Genomic DNA, 17,395 nt, shown 5'->3' on the forward strand with positions numbered 1-17,395 from the left:
CAGTAGGTGGCCAAACTCTTCAGCAGATGCAAACAGACAGGAGTCATTGAGATTTGTCTTTTGTTTTTTTGGTCTCTTACCCATTCATTATAAAGGATACAATGTAGGAACAGCCAAAGAGAAGAAATGCCCAGGGCAAGGTATAGGGGAAGGTGTGCAGAACTTCCATGCCCTCTTGGGGTGCACCATTTTGCCAGCATCTTGATGTGTTCACCAACCCAGAAGCTCCTGTTCAGTTTCCCCCTACTTTTTCTCTGTTGTAGGGTAATTGCTATTATTCTATCTTCACATTTGCTGAGTTTTTCCTTTGTCTTTTCCATTCTGCTGTCAAGCCCATCCACTGAATTTTTACTTTTGGTTATTGTATTTTTCTTTTTCTTTTTCTTTTTTTTATGTTTACTTATTTATTTTGAGAGAGAGAGAGAGAGAGGGAGAGAGAGAGAGTACATGAGCAGGGGGGAGGCAGAGAGAGAGGGAGAGAGAGGATCCAAAGCAAGCTCCACGCTGTCAGCACAGATCCTGATGTGGGGCTCAATCGCTTGAGCCATGAGATCATGACTGGAGTTGAAATCAAGAGTTGGGTGCTTAACTGACTGAGCCACCTAGGCACCCCTGGTTATTGTATTTTTCAGTTTTAAAATTCCTTTTAGTTCTTTATTTGTTGAGACTCCTTTTTTTCCCCCCATTTATTTCAAGTATACTTGTAATTGCTTGTTGAAGTATTTTTATGATGGCTGCTTTAAAATCCTTGTCAGCTCATACTAACATCTGTGTTATCCAAGCATTGGTGTTATTTTTCATTCAAGCACAAATTTCCCTGGTGTTGGTATAATGAAATATTCTCAGTTGAGTTCTTCCTGAACATTGGGGTAGTAGGAGACTGTGGATTTTATTTAAAATTTCTGTTTGTGGGGCGCCTGGGTGGCTGAGTCGGTTGAGCTGTCTGACTTCGGCTCAGGTCGTGATCTTGTGGTTGACGAGTTTGAGCCCTGTGTTGGGCTCTGTGCTGACAGCTCAGAGCCTGGAGCCTGCTTCGGATTCTGTGTGTGTCTCTCTCTGCCTCTCCCCAGCTCATGCTCTGTTTCTCTCTGTCTCAAAAGCCAACAGTACAAAAATAAATAAAATTTCTGTTTGAGCAGTCCTCTGACACTGTGCTGGTAGAAGAAGGGGTTTGTCATTATAAGATGGGAATAGAAATCCACATTCCCACCTGGCCTCTGTTGACACTGGGCAGGGGTGAGAGTCCAGGATCACCATTAGACTTTGACTGATAACACTCTGGCTGGGAGGAGAAGGGCACCTTCTACTGAGTTCTTAATTTTAGCTATTTTTCATTTATAGTGCTTTTATCTTTACTCGCATTTTCCATATCTTCCTTTATTCCTGTGTATTAAATATACTTAGTTTATATTCTGTATCTGATATTTCAACATTGGCAACTTTTACATGTCTCATTTTGCTGTTTATTATTTTTGCTGCTTCTCTCAAGGTGGCTTCCTTTCTTGTGTTTTAAGTGTTTCATTATTTTTTAGTGTGAACTCACTCATGTTCAATGGAACTTTCTCTGAGGGAGTTCTTTGAGGAATAGATGATGTACATTCTTCCACACAAATATGCATTTGTTTCTGTCGGGTGCCTGAGGGTATTACCAACTTGAGAGAACATAAAAAATTCTTTGCTTGAGATATTGTTATCAGCATAGGTAATGTAAACTCAGACTGCATTCTCACATGAAGGCCACGGTGTGGTTTCCACTTTTCCTCCTCACCCATAACCAAGTCTGAAACATGCCCTTTCTTTGTTGTCTTCTTTGCAAGGGGTGAGTTTTTGTTTGTCTGATGGTTTTGTTTCACTTCAACCTTTCACCAAGTGATTGATCTTTGAGGGGATCTCTGATCCAACTCTCCCATTTGCATGGATGTAAGTTCTGTCTCTTATGCCATCTGTGTCTATATGGCTATTAAAATCACTTGTTCTTATCAGAAAGATATCTTTAAGTCAGATTCTGGCTTCAACTCTTCTGGTTGGATTTTGGTTTTTACTACATTTTTGGCCTCTGAGTATTTTCTTAATTTCCTGCCACACTTTTTGAAGAGTTCAAAGAAGTCTGACAGAACTACATAATGGAACTACAGAACTACAGAACTACAGAACCCAAACCTAGAGCCCTTAATATAGATAGATTCAGGTTCTCAGAACTCAACACTTAGGATCAACCGGGCCCTTATTACCACGTAAGGACCATAGCAGAGACTCAAGGCTGTCAGATGAAAGGACGGCAGACAGAGGGCGCCCTCCTGTTTTCTGTGTCTCCATGATGCCGAAGAGATGGTGCCAGACTGGCCACGACCCAGACCTGCATACTCTACTCCACTAATAGAGACCTCACAACAAGAGGTTAATTATGTACTAAAATTTCCGTATCTGGTAAACACACTGCATCCTTTCCCAGAGAGTGACATTTAAAATATTACTGCCTACTCACAGAGTTTAGAAATTTGCAGCCATGACATCCTAGGCTCCATATTTTATTTGTGGCACTTTTTCTTCCTAATCCGTGTGTGTGTGTGTGCGCGTGTGTGTGTGTGTGTGTGTGTGTGTGTGTGTGTAAGAGACAGAGAGACAGAGAGGGGAGAGAGGAAGAGAGGAATGGAGGAAGGGAGGGAGGGAGGGAGGGAGGAAGGAAGGAAGGAAGGAAGGAAGGAAGGAAGGAAGGAAGAGAAAGAAAGAAAAGAAAGAAAGAAAGAAAGAAAGAAAGAAAGGGAAGAAGGAAGGATGGGAAGAAGATTTTGAATTCCATTTCCATCTTGACCTCCTGTTTCTGGCTCTGTTTACACTCAGTCTCCTGTGAGTGGGCTTTTTCCCATCCTGTACCTCAGGGACCATCGCCGCTGCCTCTAGCTTCAGAACCACTTAGACCTGTGAATCCTGCTCCCTGAGGAAGCTTCTCCCTCATTCCACATTCGATTCAGCCTGAGTGTCAGTCTTAGCAGGTCTCTGAGCTGAAGCTCTTTTGAAGGTTTGAAGATGGACCCATTGCTCCAGCTCCTACTTCACGCTCTTGCAGACACTGTCTTTCCACAGCTGTGGGATGTTTCAGGCCTTGAGTGGCATATCATCCCGCTGCATCTTCTGTTCTGAAGTTTGGGAGGTGCTTCTGGGGTTTTGCTTCCTTTTTGTGTTCTTTCCTCAGAAAGGCTCAGTTGAGTTGTCAGTGATTAAATGGTTTAATCAATTGCTTAAAATTGTTCCCTTTCCTTCTCTACCACATGGGAGGCTGGCATTTTTGTTGAGCTTTTTTCTTTTTACTTTGCCATTGTTTTTTGGGTCAGGCATTTGTTTTTCCCACATAGATTTTTTTTTTTTTTTCTTAGCACAGTGAGAAAGTGAAGTCACTGTTTTCTGGATCTGCCAAAATCAACTGTTGTCCAAATAACTCTTGTCAACTCTCACCTCTCTGAGTTGGATCACCTCATTTGAAAAGCACTTTCCACTTAAGCAAAAAATGTAACCCAGACCTGGGTCAAACTATCACATCTTCCCTCGGTCCCCTTCAGTGTGTCTCATCCTCCGTGTGCCTGTCCTGGAGTCCTAACTGTCTATCTCTTGACCCGTTCCCACAGGACACAGGCAAACCCTTGCATCCACAGTAACCGTTTTGACTTGAAGCTCATCTAACAATGCCTTAAATATTCTATTCTAATCTTCCTAGGCTTCTCCTCTCAAATAGTTCCGAATTTTGTGGAAGCTTTGTAAGTCTGTGCCAATCTTTACCCAGTGGTTCCTTGTTCTTGTTGCTGTGTAATGAACCACCACAAATTTAGTGGCATACAATAACAATCATTTTATGATATTTGGGATTCTGTGGCCTGGCACTTGGAAAGGAGCCAGTGGGAACAGCCTTTCTGCCTCATGATGTCTGGGGCCTCAGCTGGGAAGACTACGAAGTGAGGTAGTGACTTGGTGGCAGGTGGTGGCACCATCATCTGTCTGGCTCGTGGGCTGGAAGGTCTCAATGTCTTGGCTTCCTCACGCTGGGGTGGCCTCAGGACATTGTATGTGGCATCTCAGGGTCTCAAACACGAGTGTCCCATCAAACAAGGTGGATGCTTCAATGCCTTTTCTGGTCCAACCTCAGATTCTATAGATTACGTGCAAGTGATAACATAGAAGGAGGTCAAGCCCGTGGACCCACTTCTGATGGAAGGAGCATCAAGGTCACCCTGTGGGAAAACATGTAGAATAGAAGATATGGTTGTGCCCATCTTTGGAAGGAGCAACCTGCACAGACTGCCCTCAGGTCAACAGTTCATATCACTTCCCATGTACAAAATCCACTCCCCAGGACCCCTGAAGTCTCATCTCATGGGGCATCAGCTTCAGGCCCTGGCTCCTTCCATCTTACTCAAGGCCCAGGTGAATGGGGTTCCTCGGGTGAAGTTCCTTGAGTGTCTTCCCCTCCATCTGAAAATCTGTGAACTAGAGATACAAAAGACCTGTTCTCTGCACACCCAGCACACAATGGGGGTGGGCGAGGAACATCACATAGATCCTATATTCCCCAGTTGCTTTTATTTCAGACAGTATTGACAACTTTAAGAGGAGGACTTTTAATAGTTCCCTGGATCTGGTTCTCTCTGGTGGTGATGGAAGCATTCCAGAGCCCAGTCAGCTGTCTGAAAGCTTGCCTTTCTGCTTCTGAACTGAAGGATTTCTCTGGGAACCAAAGAACCTGATCTGATCTAATCCCCTCTTTAAGAATATTTAAAGAACCCCAGTCTGATCTGATCTAATCCCCTCTTTAAGAATATTTAGATATGTGTGCATTTCCCTTTCTTTTTTGCATCTGTCTCACTTCAGGAAAACTCCCTTCCTCTGGTGCAGCCTTATTGTTTGTGAGAGCAAACTATGCTCTCCCTCTCACTCACTGTACATTAAGTCTGAAGCATAGAGTAAAACAAGTCTTGAAAACTCATGCTCACGAGGACCTGTTAAAACAGCCCTGCAGCTATAACAACAGCCATTTTTTTTCTGTAGGCAATAGGCTCCTGTGATTGCCATGGTCAAATGCTGCCAGGCTCACGCTTACTGGAGCCTTAAAACCTTACAGCGCCCGCTCTGTCCCTCCAGACACTTTAGTCACCCTGTGTTACTTTGGCCTGTACATTCTTAGCTTAATCCTTCTCCAGGCTCCTGCCCACTCACCAGTATGTTAAGGCTTTAGGGAGTACTAAATAATACCCCTTTCTTATTCTCCTAGGTTTGGAGACCATTGTTACGTAAGATATAGGTGACAATTGAGCATAATACCAACTTTATTAGAGGTATGGCTTTGGCTTTGACTATGGCTTTGATGTATAGCAGCAAAAGGCTTAATAGTTCATCCCAGAACTAAACTCACCCACCCCGTCCCAGTCCTCCCTCCACGGGGCAGAGCCTGTCCCAGGCAGTTTCCTTTCTGGACCTGCAGACCAGGATTGCAGGTCTCTGCGGGAAGGCGAATCTGAAAAAGAAAGGCCAGAAAAGGTCAGCCAAGCATGCTCCAGTCTTTCTCCCACACTTAGTAATCCGGAGTAGTTACCTTGCTTCCAAGAAAAGCTGGGTAAGCGACAGAAGGAGACCAGGAGTGTTACTCCTGTAGAGGTGCCTCTGTGGAGATGCAAAGCTTGGGGAATGGAGAGTCTCCTTAACACAAGAAGCTGTGAGCTCCAGTGTGAACCATGTTCCTTTATTCGTGCTCTTCCTTCCTCCCTCCCTTTTTCTTTTATTATTTAATCTATTCTTTATTTTATTTCCTGTCATCCTTTGGGCCACAGACGGAGTGGATACCAGGGGAGGCCCCCTGAAGAAGTGGCTTTTGAGGCTTAAGGCATGAGGAGGAGAAGGGCAGAGACTGTTCCAGGAGGTGGGAATAGCATGAGCCAAGTCCTGGAGAATGGACTGGGCGAGATAACCAAAGGAATGAGCATAGACAGACAGGATTAGTGAGCCTAAGACTGAATCCTGGGACACGCCAACATTTAGAGGCTTAGAGGAGGAGGAGGAACTACCCATGAGATAGAAGGGAAACCAGGAGGCTGCATTTTTTAGCCATCAAATGGAGAAAGTCTTCAAAAAGGAAAGCAAGGTCTTCAGTAACAATTGGTGCAGAGAATTCCAAGAGAGGAGCACAGAAAACCAGTGGATTCAGGCATGAGAAAGTCGTGAGTCAGGCTTTCACAAAGCCTTTCCAGTGGTGTCATGGAGATGGAGGTGGCATTGCATGGGTGACAGAGAGAATGGAATTTGAGGAAGAAAAGACTGTGACAGTGTTTTCAGGAGTTTTTCCTTTGGAGAGAACAGAAAAATGGAGTGGGAATAATTTCCAACATTGGGGAGGAATCCTATTTAGTCTGCCATTTATTTATTTGTTTAAACATGTTTACTTGCTTAGAGAGAGAGAGAAAGAAGGAGAGAGAGAACGAGTGGGGGGGGGGGCAGAAGGAGAGGGAGAGAGAATCCCAAGCTCTGTCAGCGCAGAGCCCAGCATGGGGGAGACATGATTATTAGGGGCTCTGAGTCACCTCCTCACTGCTTAGTAACCAGTCAAGAAAAGGAACCTCTCTCTCTCTCTCTCTCTCTCTGTCTCTGATATATTTTGAAAACCTCAAGAGAAGAACTGTGCTCCGTCCACCTTGGATCAAGCGCCCATCCTTTGAATCACGCGTGGTGGCCAGGGAATGAGGAACTATGTTTGGCTCAGCCTCGGTTATATGCCTATGTCTGTGTCCAAGAGGACAGAACTTCTTACCAGAAGGAAGCAGTGAGGGTGGGGGGGGGGGGGGTCAGGCAACCTAAAACCTTGGCTGACCCTTGTACATTACCGGTGGTTACAGATAACAGTGCTCGCTTTCTGGAACTCATGGTAATTGTGGCTCCACAATTGTAACAACAGCTATGCTTTCTCCTTGTCTTCATGTTTGTATCTTCATTGTCTTATTTGATGTTCAAAATATGTACATGCCCTAAGTAGTATGAGGTTCTTATTTGCATTTGGCAGATTAGGAAACTAAGGCTCAGAAGTTTAGTTGCTGACTAAGTTGTACGGTAATTTAGTGTCAGAGGTCAAGAATCTTAGTTCTCCTCCAGACCTCATTGTAATATTTAGCATAGCTTCTGATTTTTTGATGGTTATAAAGTTATGTCTCTCCATCACGCTGATTCTCTCTGACTTTCTGCCACATGATAAGAGATGATAGAACCATGATGGACAAAGAAGTGTAGTAATAATGATAGCTGCGAAGTTTGGAATTTTAGGTTTATGAAACATTTTGTTTTGAATATGTTTATAGTCTTAAAATATTTTATTTAATCATATTTAATCAATTTTACATTCATAATACCTTTTATTAATCAGTAGCTAATTAGTTGTAAGCTAAATGGATTATTGGAACCAAAGGGAAATAGACGATCTTATAAAAAATAGTAATCTAAATAACTGGGAAGGGGGTTCCACATTGGCACCTGTCAGAAGTCAACAGTAGTCCTGGGAATGATGACAGCCAGAAGGTAAGGAAAGGATCCGCTCTTTGTTAGCTGTCTACCATGAGAGCATCATGCAGTGTCTCCTCTATGCTATCTCCTTTTAATTCTCACAGACACTGTGTGAGAGGATATCTCTACCTCCAGATTATAGAGGAGAACATAGACCTCAGAAAAGTTAGGTGACTTGCCCAGTTGCTAACAACTGATGGAGCCAAGATTGTATCCCAGGTTTGAGTGGCTCCAAAACCCACACCTCTCCACTACAGAACCCTGAATATTGGACCACCCCGTTTGGCAGATAAAGGCGAAGGTATTATTTATAGGTTTTATTTAAACCCCCACAATTATTCCTATGACTTCTCGGGCAAATGGACTTTCTCATTTTCATGTACAGTAGTCATGTGGGATATGGTTCTCAGACCCCCAGTGGATACCTGAAACCACAGATAGTCCCGAATCCTATATCAACTGTGTTTTTTCTTCTACATACGTATCTGTGGTAAAGTTTAACTTATAAATTAGGCACCGTAAGAGATGAACAATAATAACTAATAATAAAATAGATTATAGAAATGAACTGTAATAAAAATTATGTGAATGTGGTCTCTTTCTCTCTCAAAATATCTCACTGTACTGTACTCTCTCTTCTTGTGATGATGTGAGATGATAAAATGCCTGGGTGATGAGATGAAGGCAGGTAAATGACGTAGGCATCAAGACGTAGTGGCAGGTTGCCATTGACCTTCACGTCAGGAGGATCACCTCCCAGAGCACAGCTGACCGCAGGTGACCAAGTCTGTAGCAAGTGGAACGACTATGGTCTAAAAGTTAAGGTGAATCTAGCAGTGAAGAAGTCTGTGTGTGTGAGAATATTTCAGATGGAATTAAATAACACACGTAAAGGCTTTCCATAAATTATTAAGTGACAGCAGACGTAACTTAGAGCTAAAACTATTACTGGGTTTGGAATCAACATCGAGGGAGAGTTTCTCCCTGTTTCTTGCAACTTTGAGGGCTTTTTTGGTTTTGCTTCCATTTGAATTGAAAAAAAAATTTTTTTCCTCGTGTTCATCAAGTAGAAGGAATCACACCCAAATACTGTCAGTGAGTGATGAGTTTTGGATGATGTGCTTCTTGAATCCCCAGTTCTGCCTCTGATCCTTTTCCCCTTCGTCCCAATAGCCAGATCCCCTTTCTTGTGATTGTTCTCACTTCCCTTCCCTTCCCTCTTCAAACCTCACGCACAGCACGTCCCCACGAGTACCTGGGTGAGCCCTTGAGATCTGCACATGGTAGGAAGCACACAGACCAGAGCCGCTGTGCCCACAAAGACAAGCCGACCCCAACCAACATGGCATTGTTCCGGCCAAATGTGTCAAACAGCTCAACCCCATCATCCCTGGGATATAGAAATCAAAGTCATTCGTTTATACCCGTGCACTCAACAGTTGGTAACTTGGGTTCTTACACTAGGTCTTAGTCCATTTGGGCTGCTACCAAAATAGCACAGATTGGATAGTTCACAACAAACAGAAATTTACTTCTCACCTTTGTGGAGGATGAAAGTCCGGAATTAGGATACCAGTACGGTCAGGTGTGGGCTCTTTCCTGGGTTCACAGCCAGAGCATTTTTGCTGTGTCTGCATATGGCGGAAGGTGCTAGAAAGCTCTGTCGGGTCTCTTTTATAAGAGCACAAATCCCATTCTTGAGGTTTCCACCTTACAACCTAATCATTTCTCAAATGCCCCACCTCCTAATACCATCATCTATGGGGTTTAGGATTTCAACATAAGAATTTGGGGTGGGAGCACAAACATTTGGACCATGTCACTCCCCTTCCAGCTGTAGGAACTCAAAAATAGTTTATCTTATATCTGCATAAGTTTCACTGCTCCTTAGATTAAGTTGCAAACCATTCCTTAAACACATTTTTCTCTAAAAGTAACTCTGTGTGGATCCTTTGGAGAAAGGAAATGTTTCTCCCTCCCTACACTTGGATTTACAAATCAAAGTGGTAGTTATTTTTTATTAACACTTATTGAGTGAGCCTTTCTTATGAACTTGGCACTGCACTAAGCAATTGAGACGTTTGGTCACTTAAGCCTCATGGCAACCCCGTGAGATGCATACTATTATTACCCTTAGTTCACACACGAGAAAAGGGGAGGCTGTCAGGAACTTGCCCCGGGTCACCCGAGTGAGCATCAGAGCTGGGATTTGGTTCCAAGTCTGACTCCAAAGGCCAAGTCATAACTGCGATGCTACTCTCTCTTTCAAGGTTTCTTAAAGTGAATACAAACTTAGAATTATCTAGAGCTTGTTTGTTCGTTCAATAAGCAGGTTGTATCATTGATGTTATGATGGGGCTTGCATTCTTACCACTTCCGGGCCCAGTGCTAGGAGCAGACACATCACTCTGCTGCAAGAAAGCGGCATTTTGGAGAGACCACGGCTGGCTGACGGGCACGCTCCAAAGTCATGTTGGAGCTGCCCCTTCTGAGTGGGCCACAGCTCACGGTGCTGCCGAGAATCCCTTCCCGAACGGCCCCGGGCACAGTGGAGCTGGCCACTCACCTACTTGTTACCTCTTTCACACTGCATGCCTCTATCATCAAAAACAATGTGGTCACCTCAAGTACAGAATCTCGTAAATGGAATTGTATTCTAAGACACTTCGAGAGACATGATGTGCATTATGCAAAATGTGCATTTTGGGGTGTAAAAGTATCTGTGTCACGAAGTGCTACAAATATACATGTTATATAAATTTGCCAACAAGGAGCTGATGTGTACACAAGATCTTTCAGCTGCCTGGAGAAGTAATTTCCTTTTTTTTTTTTTTTTTTTTTTTTTTTTTTTTTTTTTTTGAGAGAGAGTGCGAGTGGGGGAGAGACAGAGGGGGGGAGAGAGAGAGAGAATCTCAAGCAGGCTCCATGCTCAGGGCTCCATCTCATGACCCTGGGGTCATGAGCTGGGGCGAAATCAAAATCTAGTCGGACACTCGATGGACTGAGCTACCCAGGTGCCTCCCCACCCCTTTTTGTTTTGTTTGAGAGACAGAGGCAATTTTCTTCTGGGAAGTCATCATGATATATCATGCTCTGCGGGTTTGGAGCTGGGCTAAGGGTGAGGAGCATCCAGCTTCTGATGATGTATTTAAAATCTGGAGGCAGGAGCTAGGGGGCAAAGGAGCTACCTCCTTTATAAGAGTAGGAGTTTGGTGCCTCGACCAGATGTCCGTTCTCCTCCTCGAAACTAGCATCATCTCTTGTCAACTAGAAAAAAAATGAAAACAGGCTCCTGGGTGGCTCAGTCGGTTAAGCGTCCAAGTTTGGCTCAGGGCGTGAACTCGAGGTTTGTGAGTTTAAGCCCTGCATCGGGCTCTGTGCTGACAGCTCAGAGCCTGGAGCGTGCTTCGGATTCTGTGTTTCCCTCTCTCTGCCCCTCCTCTGCTCATATTCTGTCTCTCTCTGTGTCAAAAATAAATAAACATTAAAAAAATTCAAAGAAAAAAGAAAAAAACGAAAACAAAAACAGCTGCTTTTTCAATTTCCTGAAAAGTTTGTTAATTTCTGAGTAGGAAGAACGTTCAGTGTTACAACCTCTGACTTTGTAAATTGTAGTGCATCAAGTTCTATGCCAATAAAAGTAAAACTTAAAAAGAACAAAAGGAGTGTTGAAAATTATCAAATCAGGATAATATGGGGGTGAAGACTGTAAGCCCTAGAGTCTGATGCCTAGATCAGATCTCCATTCTATCAGTTACATATTGTGTGATCTTGGACAAATGACTTAAAATCTCTGGGTTCTGGGTTCTTCACCAATAAAATAAGTGCTTATTTGATGAGTCAGTTGTGAGGATGAAGTGAGGTAGTGCCTATAAAGTGCTCAGCACAGGGCCGGACAGTCAAAGCCCATTAAACAAACCTTTCGAAACCTCATCGTATACAGGAAAGTGTAAGACACAGCCTAAATTTTTGTCAATTAACTTAGATTATATATATTCTCCCTGTATATAAACTATATCTATCTGTCTACCCATCTATCTACCTACCTACCTACCTACCTACCTACCTATCCATCCATCTAATCATAGTTAGCTAGTCAAAACATTTTTCTTAAGTGCATTTTATTGACACCCTCAGCCTGTCTCGAAGGCCCAGCCCTGGGCAGGGGCCCTCAGACACAGCTTTCCAAGCCCAAGGCTTCCTCAGTTGCCTGTTGGCTTTCTAGTTCCATCAACTGACCTCCTGGGGGCAGCGACATGATTCTTCTTATCTGCCTTCAGTTAGGAGAACGACTGGGTAACAGGCACAAGTGATAAATTTCTGCTGACCTCGGGTTTTTCTTTCAGTTGTGAATGACAAAGAAATTCAATCAGCAGGGACTGTGGGAGAACTGTCAAGGGATTTGCACAAGGCTTCTGTCTTGTTCTGACTGCTTTGGTTGCTGTCCCGCCTTATGGGTGTCAAAGGCTTCATAGTTTGAAGACAGTATAAGCCAGAAACTGGGATATCTTTCTTCGTATCAGAGTAAGACATCTGAGTTCAACAGTCTGCTACACGTCTGCCGTGATGCTAATGTCAATACTAGCATGCTAACGATGAAACGTGGCCCCCTGAACCACTTTGCCCTTCCATCCTCCTCCTGCCCAGTCTCCCCCCCCTCACGCCACACCTTCTTTTTCTTCCTGTTGTTTTTTTCTTTTTAATAAGCAGCTAGCAATTTATGGAGTGCTTACTCTGTGCCAGGCACTGTTATAATCACTTTATACTTATTAACCCATTTAATCCTCGCAAACATATGAGAAGACCCTATTATTATTCCCTTTTTACAGTAGTGAAAACCAGCCCAAACAATTAAGGATCTTGTCCAAGGCCAGACAGCTTCAAAACTTTCATCAACCTATCTGTATCCCTTTGCTTCTTTTAAATTATTGACCATTTTAATACTAATTTTTAGAGATACTTTAAATGATCAGTTTCCTCAAGTTCTCAGCGTAGGGATATTTTCCTGGAGGCGGGGAGGGAATGCTTAATGGGCGTCTTGAGTTTGGGTGCTCATCTTGTATAAGGTGGCACCCTCAGATCAAGGATGCTTGTTAGAGACCCTTAGAGAATGTTAAAAGACAAGACCATGTTTTATAAGGCTAAGGCAATGACTGGGGCTAGAATCAGAGTGTGCTGCTAAATGGACACATTTCTTTCCAAGCCCAAACCAGATGTGTCTCAGGAATGGTTAAAGTTCAGGGGTTAGGAACAGGAGAGGGGGAATAGAGATAACCAGACTTCACATTCAGATCCTTTTGGGAACGAGAAAAGAACATAAAACAAAAACAAACCAAGAAAGAAAATCGTGGGCTCTCCCACCGCCGCTCCCTGAACACCCAACAGCAAACACCCTTCGTCAAGGGTTCTGGTGCTCGGCCTCTCCCAGAGTCCTGGGGACAGCTCTCTTCTGGATAACTTTTACTTGGAACTGAGCCTGTGGTCAACAGGAAAGGCTTTATTTGGAATAAACCTTCATGGAGGGCAGGCGATTGAACTTTGAGTACCAGGTCATTCTCTGAGGGACACATGGGGGTGAGTAGAATATTCTCTGCAATGGAAAATGAGGCAAGTACACAGAGGAGGCCTGGCCTCGCTTCTTCGGTGGTCAAGGGACTTGTGCCCACCACGGGGAAAGCGCATTTCTGAGCGCTGTAGGGTGCCATGCTTGTTTGTTTGTTTTTTTAAATTCCTTTCCTCTGCAGCCCGGCTTTAATTCTCTGCCTCTAACTTAACGTATTCTCCAGTTTCTTTTGTTTTCTCCTGGATCCTCAAGACTTTTTTTTTTTTTTTTTAACAAAACGTACAAAAGTATGATCCGTGCTCTCCTCCAGGGCCACCCGCAGTTCACCTGGTGGGAGGCCTTGTGAGGGAAGGTGCTGGTGGGGGTGGGGTGGGGGTGGGGGACAGGGACGACACTGTGCCGTGAGGGGGTGACAGCACCGATAACCCGCTCTTGGCGCGAAGGCGATGCGCCAGGCGAGAGAATAAAATAGCCCACGGGCTGTAGTGGAGTGGGGATGCTACGTGAGGGCTCAGCTCCAGCTTTACGACAGGCAAAGCAGGACGCGCCCTGAAGGTTGGGCAGGGTTGGCCGGGGCCTCCCCGGGTTAATGTGGAATCTACAATGCCAGCCCCGTCTGGGCACCTACGCGAAGGTGTCCACGTTCACCGCAGAGCACACACCCCGCAGCTCAAGGTCCTTATCGCCCAGAGTCAACAGTCGGCGCACTGGGATGGGAGGGACTGGGGAAGCGGGGTCGGTGGGTGAATCCCACCCAGGCCTCAGGGGGTCGAGGAGGAGGGCGCTGCAGACACGCCCCCTCTCCCCAGCAGCTCCGTCTCTGCCCCGCGCTGTCCTAGAAGGCCAGACATTGGCCCGTGGCCACCTGCCAAGTGGGGCCGGGACGCGGGAAGGGGGAAGGGGCCCCGCAGGCGGCCCGAGGGCCCTCAGAGACTGCCGCCGCGGCCACTCCCTTAGACTCTGGACGTGCCGGGACCGGGGGCGCTCTGCCTCCGCCTTATAAGAAGCCCGGCGCCGGGCGGGCAGCGAGGCCAGAGGCGGGCACCGGGCTGGGCCGCGCAGGGGCGCCCCCACCGGCGGCGGGCCCGGCGACATGGGCCGCTACTCGGGCAAGACGTGCCGGCTGCTCTTCATGCTGGTGCTCACCGTCGCCTTCTTCGTGGCCGAGCTGGTCTCGGGCTACCTGGGCAACTCCATCGCGCTGCTGTCCGACTCCTTCAACATGCTGTCCGACCTGATCTCGCTGTGCGTGGGGCTGGGCGCCGGCTACGTGGCGCGGCGACCCCGCGGGGGCCTGGGGGCCACCTACGGCTACGCGCGCGCCGAGGTGCTGGGCGCGCTGAGCAACGCCGTCTTCCTCACGGCGCTCTGCTTCACCATCTCCGTGGAGGCCGTGCTGCGCCTGGCGCGGCCTGAGCGCATCGACGACCCCGAGCTGGTGCTCATCGTGGGCGCGCTGGGGCTGGCCGTCAACGTGCTGGGGCTGCTCATCTTCCAGGACTGCGCCGCCTGGCTCGCCTGCTGGGGCCCCCGCCGCCGCCGCCGCCGCCCGCCGCCGCCGGCCGAGGGCCGCACCCCGCGCGCGATCGGGGCCCCGCGGGGCGCCCCCGGCCCCTGCCAGTCCCCGCGCGGCGCGGCCTCGGCGGACCGGAAGGAGGAGCGGGGGGCGACGGTGTTCTCCAACGTAGCAGGTGCCTTTCGGTTGCATCCTCCGCACCTCTCTGCCTTTCCCTCCTCCCGCGCGTCCCTTCCTCCGCATTCACGCCCTCTTCTTCTGGCTTGGCTGCGGATGCTGCTTCCATGTTTTTTTTTTTTTTTTTTTAATTCCCTTCCTCTGCAGCCCGGCTTTAATTCTCTGCCTCTAACTTATCGTATTCTCCAGTTTCTTTTTCTTTTTTCTTTTTTTCTCTTTTGGCCTCTTTCCCCTTCCCCTTATTCTATCTGCTTTGGAGTATTGATTGTCTTGAAAATCCGTTATCATTGGGGAACAGATAACACTCCCCAAACCCTGCCCCTTCCTTAGATGCTGTCTGCACTTTGTTTTCTCCCTCCCCTTTTCCCCATCCTTCTGTCCCCCTGGGGGTTACCGGGTTTGGGGATGGGGGTGGGCTCCCACTTGCCTCTTTTTTTTTTTTTTAACTTGAATAGGAGTGTGAATGAAGGCTGATGTCAAGGCCAAAATGTACCATTCTGGTATGTGTGTGCGTGTGTGTTTGGTGGTGGGGGGGGGGGGGGGGGGAGGTAGGGGGTCTGATGAGCTAGTGGGAGTTTAAAATAACAAAAACTGTTTTTTGAGTCCATTGGTTCTTTTTGTTTGTAGAACTTATACACAACACAAGGTTTCTTCTTTGAATGCAGGTGATTCTCTGAACACCCAGAATGAGCCAGAAGAGACTATGAAAAAGGAGAAAAAGTCGGAAGCCCTGAATATCAGAGGTGGGATTACTTTTGGGTCAAAGGAGTGTGCAGTGCTGTGCCCTTCTTTCCTGTTTGCCTTTTAAGAAGGTGTGTTAGAAAGTAGGCCAGTTGCATGAATAGACTATGACCCTCGTCTCTTGCCTAATCACTGCATTGATTCTGAGGGACACACTGGTCGCTAATGATTTATCTTTGCTCCACTTAGAGCCATGCTAATGCCACCTGCTCCAGAGCCTCGCAGATCAGCGGCATGCTATTACTTTGCTTGATTTTGCCCACCCCCGGCTATTGTTAATGTCAAATGCGACCTATTTCAGTGGAATATGTTTTGAGAAAGGTGAGAGGAGAGTGGGTGGCTTGCATCCAAGGTGGCATTGCCGAGTGACCCTCAAGACCTCATTTATTTCTGCCAGAAATCTGTGTCTGGGACGGGTTTGTTGGCTCAGTTGAATCTCTACTTCCAGGCCCAAAGTGGAGGTTCTGGTGAGGCACGTGGAAGGCACGTTACTAGTCTTCCCTGTACCCTGTGCTCAAGGTCACAGGTACTGCTGGGCAAAGGTTAGTCAGGGAGTTCAAGGGTGCATTTCTCACCCAGACACCAACACCGTATCCAGCATTTCTCTCTTTCACCTTCTTGGGCAGAGAATTGGCTTCAGAGTGATTCGAGGAGCCCCGATCTTGACTTTGAGTATTTCCACAAAGATTATGCAACCCTTTACTTTCCGATGATTTGGGGCAGCCTGTGATGGGCCTTAGTTGGAAATAATATACAGAAAGAGTAATCATCCAGGAAACACTTTCATTTTTGAGAGGCTCCCATCTATTTTACAAAGTGGTACCCAGAGTGGATCTATAAGGAAAATCAGAAAAAAAGCGCCCCCAAACCCCCAAACAATAGTAACAACCACACACGAGCTCCTAAACATTTCTAAATGAGTCAGTTTTAAAAAATTGAACCTCAACAGGGGCATTTCTAAAGTGCTTGGTGGTCAGTCTTTTTGGAAAGAGAGAATCTGTAATGAAAAATCACTATCCTTTATCTTTCTTTAGGTTCGGTTTAAAAAAAAAATATATATATATGTATATGTATATATACACATATGCATATATATGTATATATATATATACATATACATATATATGTATGTATATATACATATACATATATATGTGTATATATATACATATACATATATATGTATATATATACATACACATATATATAATATCCATCAAATATATACTATATATTATATATCATAGGTTTTTCATAGCACATTAACTTTTGAAAGCACATTGTGTTAATTATTCATGCTTATGTTGCAGAGAAAGAGAACAGGTAGGTGGAAAGATGCCAAAGAATTACGAGCAGGACTGATAGATATCGTGACCTTGTTTGGGAAGCATAATGTATGGGAAACTTGTATAATGTGGCTGATCTTCGGTCTAGAGCTGTTGGAAATCCTGGGTGCAAAGATGTCAGAGGTGACATGCCTTGCTGTATGTGGCTGAGCCCTGTGGTCCACAAGGACTGTGAGCCTCTAGCCTCTGACAGGGGTGAATGATGCAGTGGCTGAAGGATTGGGATTTGGGCTTAAGATGCCTCAGTTTGGGGTCTTGACTCCTATGTTAGGCAAGTGTTTGGACTTCTCGAAGCCTCCAATTTCCTCATCTTTAAAATGAGGATAGTAATATCTACTTCATGAGGCTGTTGTGAGATAAAGCACGTGAAGTGCTTGGGCGACGACGCGGGAGGAACAGCAGCCACCATGTTTGTGGAGTGGATGCTTTGTGCCAGGCCCCGTTCTTGAAGGAGTCACTTGGCACTTGTAAGAATCCCACCAGGTGGGAGCTGTTGTCGTTCAGGCAGTGGGTGGAGTT

General features: G+C 45.9%; 1 protein-coding gene across 3 annotated transcripts in view; it reads left to right on the plus strand.

Moving 5' to 3' along the window:
* SLC30A10 (solute carrier family 30 member 10) overlaps positions 1–17,395 on the plus strand; it is a 60,628-nt gene that overhangs the window by 10,725 nt on the left and 32,508 nt on the right. For 2 of the 3 annotated variants that reach the window (XM_045455742.1, XM_045455740.1), the window contains exons 1-2: positions 13,519–14,787; positions 15,455–15,532. In XM_045455742.1, coding sequence (XP_045311698.1) covers positions 14,190–14,787; positions 15,455–15,532 — 676 coding nt within the window. In that variant the 5' untranslated portion in view covers positions 13,519–14,189. Of the gene's footprint in view, positions 1–13,518; positions 14,788–15,454; positions 15,533–17,395 lie in introns of those variants that run through there. The other variant, XM_045455741.1, reaches the window with a different exon arrangement.

This window comes from Leopardus geoffroyi, chromosome C3, assembly GCF_018350155.1.
Source record: "Leopardus geoffroyi isolate Oge1 chromosome C3, O.geoffroyi_Oge1_pat1.0, whole genome shotgun sequence".
NCBI classification, from domain to species: Eukaryota; Metazoa; Chordata; class Mammalia; order Carnivora; family Felidae; genus Leopardus; species Leopardus geoffroyi.